The sequence below is a fragment of the Theobroma umbraticum genome, unplaced genomic scaffold (genome assembly GCF_002168275.2).
Source record: "Theobroma umbraticum cultivar Fairchild unplaced genomic scaffold, ASM216827v3 scaffold_51.0, whole genome shotgun sequence".
NCBI lineage: Eukaryota > Viridiplantae > Streptophyta > Magnoliopsida > Malvales > Malvaceae > Theobroma > Theobroma umbraticum.
The window spans coordinates 9989551-9997508 of record NW_018397260.1 but is presented as its reverse complement, the minus strand read 5'-3'; the positions used below and the strand labels follow the sequence as shown (position 1 = coordinate 9997508).

Here is a 7958-nt window from a genome sequence, read left to right as displayed (position 1 = left end):
GAAAAAAGGGGTCTTAATTATTACCATTTGATTCATGCACTATACTTTTGGACAATATTTCCCCAAAATTGATGTAGAGATGAAAAATGTCTGCAACTTACTGCTACCCAAGTGTAACATGAAATTCTGCTCGCTTATATGTTAATTCAAATAGACAAGTATAGCCTTAATTACTTACATTACAATGTTGTGGTTGAACGTATTAGTCATAAACTCAAAATTAAATGGATTAGGATGACTAACTGTTTAAAGTCGTTTTCCTGAAGATAAAAGAAAAAGACAAATTATTTTACTAGTATTATTTTTCTGAAATGTGTGATATGCATATAGAATTTGAGCCCCAAAACCTTTGACTGAAAGTTGAAACATGAAAGGCTTCATTATAAGTAGTCATTCCTCCTGTGTTAGCTTTGTGCCACAATCCTCGGTACCTTTTGTTTCCAGAGGAACGCCTAGATAGCAAGCAAACCATGCTTCCACAAACACTCTTTTCCACTTTCCTTCTCCTGAATACATATTTCTTCCAATTTGCAATCGCCCAAACTTGCCCCCCTCCTCCAACATGCCCTCCACTCTCACCACCACCACGCCCTACTAGAACCGTTACCTATGTTCGTCCCCGTCCTCCGCTATACAATCCTTCACTTCGTCTCCTGCCTCGCCAACCAAATAGCAATCCAGGACCCCTAGCCAATAGAGCCAGGATTCTTTCCATTACCCAGGAACTGAAAAGAAACATTACCTATGACCCGCAAAACTACACCGGCACTTGGGTTGGCAACAATTACTGCCTCTTCAAAGGTTACATTTGTGACACTGTGCCTGACAGGAACATAACTGGACTAGCAGGTATTGATTTCAATGGCGCACGGTTTGGAGGTAACTTGAACTTTTATCGTTTCATTACAAATTTGCCTGACCTTGCTATATTCCATGCCAATTCAAACAATTTTAGCGGGGTCATCAACCAAGGCCTCAATGGGTTACGTTACTTCTATGAAATCGACTTGAGTAACAACAAATTCATGGGAGGATTCCCGTCCAACGTTCTTGGTGCCACAAACTTAACCTTTGTCGATCTTCGTTTCAATAAGTATCTGGGTCCTGTCCCTCGTAGTTTGTTCAATTTCGACACTGATGTTCTTTTCATTAACAACAATGTGTTTTCTCGAATAATCCCTCCCAATTTTGGCAACACACCAGCACTCTATCTCACCTTAGCAAACAACAACTTCACGGGTACCATCCCACGAAGCATAGGGGCTGCCTGGGAAACCATGACTGAGGTACTCTTCTTAGGCAACAAGTTATCCGGTTGCCTGCCTTTTGAAATTGGGTACTTAAACAGAACGACTGTGTTCGATGTTGGATCCAACCGGTTAACAGGTCCCATTCCGCAGTCATTCGGTTGCATGGCAAGGCTGCAGCTGCTTAACATGGCTCATAACAAATTCTACGGGCCAATACCAGAGGTTCTATGTAGGCTTCCAAGGGCATTCAATTTCACGCTGTCAAATAATTACTTCACCCAAGTAGGTCCACAATGCAGGAGACTAATCAGGTTAAGGAGGCTTAACGTGAATAGGAATTGCATAATGGGGCTTCCAAATCAAAGATCAACAGCTGACTGTGGAAGGTTCTTTGCAAGACCTAGGACCTGCGCAAGGGAGAGCACGTTCAGCGTCATTCCATGTAGGCTACCGGCGGCTTCATTGAGAACCCGAACCGTTTCTCAAGAAGATGAAGTTCCGCCAGCTCCACGAAGCTATAATGCGCTTGTGAAGCCGCCACATTAAAGAAATCTGGACAGTCCAAAGTCACTTTGGTGGGATGCATGTGCTTTGTTTGGACTCGGAATAAGATTCGTTAGTACGATAATGCTGGTACTTTATATATATGTTTGTACTTTGTATTAGTATGTATTAATTGATAGCATCTGGTTTGGAAATGTGGTTAATTTGAGGGAATTAAGATAGCAGGGAAACTGATCTTCTCTGTCATTGTCTTTGTTTTTCTTTCCCCCGTCTGTTGAAAGTGACGTTTGTAATTAACTAAAGGAGTTTGACGTTTCATGGATGTTGAAATGCAGTGCATTTCTTTTAAGTTTCGTGGTTACTGTTTCCCCAGACTTGTTATATATCAAGTGTGTGTCATCTTCCTGTAAGGCATTTCGAAAATTACAGTGTTAGTTGAGGGAGTAGGCCGATTTATGTGCCGAAGGTTTAATAAAAAAGGGGCCAATTTGATTCCCGGCTCCTTCCATTTGCGCCGACCGGGAACTGTTTTTTGGTGGGCTTAACGACGATGGACCTTCAGGATAATATGGGCTTTAAGTTTGGAAAATAATGCACATATTATACTTGATTCTTTCTGACTTTTTCCCGCTTTTCTTCCATTCGATCTCTCAACAAGAGATGCTTGGGCCATTTGCTTAAACCCTACCAGTTAATTGAACTTTAGAGCAACAACAACTTCACTCGCAAATTAAGTAACTCTTTAGTCTTTCATTTGTAAGTTCATTAATTGGGTGATGAATAAAGTGTTTGACATACAAATAGTATTGTGATTCAATTTAAAAGTGAGAACTTCACAATGAAAATCTGTACATAATTAAAGATCACAAGTGACTTGAGGGATATTTATGGTTTATAATTAGAGAAGCTATATCGGGATGCAAGGTCCTATCAAATTGGCTCATATATACCACTTTTGGAAACAATCCTTCCACTTCATATTGTTTTTGTAAAACGAACTATTCACTTCCAATATTCGATCCCGCATTGTTAAATTGGGATAGTGTGACATCTTTTCCTCTGACTGAGTGCCTATGATGATTCAATAGTGGGATCACTAGTAACTTAAATGCTGTAAACAGTTTTTCAGGGACTCCAATGAACAACACGCACCGATTTGTTGATTTCCCAATGATATTATGATTTAGTCTAGAAAGCAGTGAAAGCAAGGAAAAAATTTTCCTTCAACACAACTAAACTTTCATAGTTTCAAAGATGGAAGGGTTAGATAAGAGAACTTTTCTGTATAAGATGTTAGTGACAATGAATTAGAAAAGTTACAACATAACTCAATTTTCCTTCTTGTGAAACGTCCAACGAAAATTTTTTGGATAGACAAGTGTAGGGAGGAACATGAGACATGAAATGAAATTATGGTTTTTCAATTAGAAGGATAGAAAAGCATTTCTTTCAACTACTAGCCAGTTTAATAACTAGGTTAAAATCATACCAAAAAAACAAAAAAAGGAGTTCCCATTTAGTTGCTAAGGCAGAAAAAGGAAATCACCCACATGGGGAGAAGAGAGGAGTCATTGTCTTCCATTTACCTTTTTCTTTTCTCAGTATTATCTCCCACCCAGCGCACCGTTAAAAAAGATAGCCGAATTATGACGATGCTAGCTGGGAGACAATAATGCGGCAGCTGTCAAGACAAGTTTTCCATTGGAATCCACTATCCGGCTAAGCAACTTGAATGTTTGTAAGACCATATGACCAGGGGGGCTGGAATTCAATATGCAACAGGACCAAGATTAACGATTTCATGAGATTTAAGATTATGTACTTACTATAAATAAACTGTATATTGTCGTAATTAATCTTGTTCTTCTCAATTATCATCTGTCTTGTTCTTCTGGGTAAATTTTCTTTTAAAGAGTTCCGAGCTGTCTTACTTTTCTTTAGAGGTTAATGCAAGTTTAGTTTTACTGGGAAAAATGCCGAAAAGCGTTGCTTTGTGTTTACTGCCCCTCTCAATATGCTGATGAATGAGGTCAATCATACACAAGCATGCTTCTGAACAACTTTTCTTCTTCCTTGTCAAAACAGTGAAACGAAATTTCTTCTTTGTGGTCAGTATCAAGAAATGCACTTTAAGTGGATGGAAAGAACAATAGAAAATAAAAATAGACCCTAAGAATAGTTCCAGATGACTCTGAATGTGACAATCTCCACTTATTTTCTATAGCTAGCTTCTCTCTTGTTATTGTCAACCTTCACCTTAGGTGCGCACTTCTTAGTTATATGGTTGCATTTCCATCACAAAAAGGAAGCATATAGGTGTAACATAGCAACAATGTGCAGCATCTCCAACATCATTGTAGTTTCAACTCTGCACATCCTCTTAGCTTGTCTCCTTCTCCACACCACAGCTCAAGATTCCAGCAGAGACGCTCTTGAATTTACAATTGGTATCGGCAGTGGCAGCAAAGACAGCTACCTCAGCAAGGGCTGCAACGATGAACATCATACTCTTCCATTCAGACTCAATTGTCCACTGTCAAGAACCCTTATAACAACTCTGCCAGCACTTGCTTCGGAAAAGGAAGTTTTGGAGTTTGCTGACCAAAGGCTGGCTCTAGTGTACCCGGTAATCCAAAAATTTAAGTCTATAATCACCTCAGATCCGCTTGGCATCACCAAAACTTGGCTGGGTTCAGATGTATGCAGTTATAGAGGATTCTACTGTGATAATCCCCCTGATAACAAGTCTGCAATAGCTGTTGCTTCTATTGACTTCAATGGATTTCAGCTGGCTGCCCCTACATTAGATGGCTTTCTTGATAAGCTACCTGATATTGCCCTATTCCATGCGAATTCCAACAATTTTGGTGGTACTCTTTCGCCAAATATAGCCAAGCTTCGTTATCTCTATGAGCTTGATATAAGTAACAACCAATTTTCAGGCCCATTTCCAGCAGCTGTTCTAGACATGAGCGGTTTAACATTCTTGGACATTCGCTTCAACTTCTTTACAGGGTCAGTTCCTGTTCAAATATTTACTGAGAATCTTGATGCTCTCTTTATCAACAACAATAATTTCATGATTCAGCTGCCTGATAACATTGGCAGCACCCATATTCTTTGCCTCACCTTGGCCAACAACAAATTTAACGGTCCACTTCCAAGAAGCATTTTCAAAGCCTTTCCTTCTTTAGCCGAGGTTCTGCTCTTAAACGACCAGCTAACAGGTTGTATTCCTTATGAGATAGGTTTGCTAAAAGAGGCTGTAGTTTTTGATGCTGGCAACAATCAGTTGACTGGTCCTTTACCTTTCTCATTAGCTTGTTTGGAGAATTTGGAGCAGCTAAACCTTGCTGGTAACCTTCTGTTTGGAACGGTACCTGAGGTGCTCTGCGAACTTGGAAAATTGGTGAATTTATCATTGTCTGACAATTATTTTATACATGTTGGCCCCCTATGTAGGATTTTGATTGAGAGAAGAGTGCTTGATGTAAGGAACAATTGCATTCCTGGTCTTCCATTTCAGAGATCGATAGTGGAATGTGCAAATTTCTTCGCCCATCCAAGGTTCTGTCCTCGAATGTGGGCTCACACTTACATTCCTTGTAAGCCTTTTACCTATAGTTCTTCAATTCCTGAAATGGCTCCTTCACCTTAATCTTCTTACACTGCCCAAGCAAGGAAGCAGTGGTTTTTTATGTTTAAAATTGTGACTCTATCGTATGAATGCTTATGATGAATAGTTCTTTCATTTCTATATAATGAGAATATGAGATATGGTCTTGGTCAAAATTTATGAAACCTCAAGAATTCTATGATCATTCCGTTTGACAGGTTTTTCATCTCCTGTTTTCGTTTTTTAGTGGCCACTTGCTGAGGAAAGTTTTATGCAAGGAAAGATTAATAGTAAGTTCAACTTGGAAATTATGTAGATAGTTTACATACATTCATTTAAATGAGAAACGAAGCAATTGGTACTTGTATTGAAGACTCAAAAGTGAAAATCATCTGGGTTTAGAGTGAAAATATTGAGTGTCGTGAAAGATGTAACGCAGAAAACCTGGCTTCTAATTTGCTGGTACCATGACTAAGGTCCTAAACTGCCAGCATTCCAGTTTTTACCATCAACCGGTGGCCGCAGAATTATTGCATGATCCAGTTTTTACATTGTCGTGAAAGACGTTATTCCTCTGCAATTACCAAGAAAACAAGTATACTTTGCGACCTTGTATTATTGAGTAATCCAGCCAAATGTGTACACCGTACCATGAATCTTTAAAGCAGAGAAAACACTACGTGACATAATGGGTAATTGCCAATCACACAGAAAATTAGGTGCTTTTGAAAAGAGTACGGTCCCAGACTTTGTCCATTCAGGCATGGGAATAGGGCATATTTATACCTTCTTTCTGCTGCCATTCTGGAACCCGCTCGCCACTGCAAACTCACTTTTAATTTGTGTGCAAACTGACTCCCCTACATAACCAAGAACGTTTTGTTTAAGCCATAAATTTAGAGGAGAAGGGTGTAGACACAAGTCTCAACCAACCCACAGCATTGCAAGTTGCTAACGCAACTATGTGGTCCAGCTCAAAAAGTGCCCCATTAAACACTTAAAAAAACATGATTAATAAAGCATCATGAAAGATCAGGCAGCTTTGTCTCCGGTCACCGTCATTGGTTTAATTATGTTTCAAGTGTTAATGGAGTGCTGCTGACTCTCCAGTGGCTGTTTCCTTTGTTTCATGATTAAAATTAAGAATTATTCATTGGAGGCTGGTGCCAGGATTACCTCTCCCTCTCTTTTTCAGCTTTGCCAATAAGCTTATGTTGTTTGATCGGCCTTTCTTTTATCAAAAGTTATTGGTCATAGTTATCCAGACCATTGCCCACTTGCACCCACTTTTATTGGCCTTCCATCATACTTACATTATCTTCACATAGTTCTTCTTTAAATGTGATTAAATATAATATACCACTTTGTAGCTTTCCTTCTGTTTTTGATAAAGAATATGATAAACTTTTCAATAAGATTTTATTATTCCAAACAAGTTACATCAACAAAACGTATATATAAAAATAGCATAACGTAAATATACTTACTCATCATTTTCACTCATTTTATGAAATGAGATGACTGGTTGTCACAATTAAATAATAATAAAAAAGAGCTGGAGAAAGTAGCAAGTAGAAAGTTCTTGTCCCAAGCAAAATTGTGAGCTCATAGGGCTGAAAAACCTAGCCTGCATGAATGAATCGAGCAAATTTGTAGAGTGTGTCCCGCCTTGGCCATCCTCTTGGGTACAAAATAGACATCTTTTAACTCTTTTAGCCAACTTTGGCTACAAAACTGTACCCTCTTTTACCCTAATTTAAAGCAGGAAGCAAAGTGCTAAACCTCGAGTTTAGTTTGCTCTGCACCATTAACAGGATTTTGTAGTGTTTCCTAAAAGTACATTTGGTTGACGGAATAAATAAAAATAGAATAGAATAATTATAACGAATGGAATAGAATAGGAATAACTATTATGATTTATTACAATATTTGGTTAGTAATAATAATTTTAAAATAAAAAAATAAAAATATATTTTATTATATATATGATTATTTATTTTATTTTATTTTTAAATATTAATAATTTATAACTTAATTAAAATATTAATAATTTATAAATTAAATATTAATAATTTATTTATAATTTATCATTAATATTTTATAATATTAATATTTATTTCATTTAAATATTAGTATGATTAATTTTATATTTTTATTTTATTTTTTGAATATTAATAATTTAAAATACAACTATAAATATTTTATTTTTTAAATATTCATAACTGATAATGCATTTAAAATATTAATAATTGATCATTTAAATATTAATATTTAATTTAATTTAAATATTATTATGATCAAATATTTTATTTTATTTTTATATATTAATAATTGATTATTTATTTATAATATTAATAATTCATCATTTAAATATTAATATTTTATTTATAATTTATATGTTTATAAAGTATTCATATTTTATTTATAATTTAATCATTAATTTTTTAAACACTAATATTTTATTTATAATTAAAATTTTATTATGATTATTTATTTTTATTTTATTTTATTGTTTAAATGGGAATAATTTATTTAAAATATTAATAATAGATCATTTAAATATTAATATTTTATTAATAATTTAATAA

General features: G+C 36.0%; 1 protein-coding gene and 1 pseudogene across 1 annotated transcript; both read left to right on the top strand.

Moving 5' to 3' along the window:
* The first annotated feature begins 371 nt into the window (after positions 1-371).
* Positions 372-2103, top strand: LOC110416353 (uncharacterized protein At4g06744 pseudogene; annotated as a pseudogene).
* Positions 2104-3688: 1585 nt separating this feature from the next.
* Positions 3689-5546, top strand: LOC110416964 (uncharacterized protein At4g06744-like). The gene has a single exon (XM_021429119.2). It carries the CDS (start codon positions 4087-4089, stop codon positions 5410-5412), a length of 1326 nt encoding a protein of 441 aa, XP_021284794.1. The 5' UTR covers positions 3689-4086; the 3' UTR covers positions 5413-5546.
* The last annotated feature ends 2412 nt before the right edge of the window (positions 5547-7958 follow it).

Coding starts and splice junctions, on each gene's coding strand:
- LOC110416964 (XM_021429119.2), top strand. CDS start 4,087: ATGTGCAGCATCTCCAACATCATTGTAGTTTCAACTCTGCACATCCTC.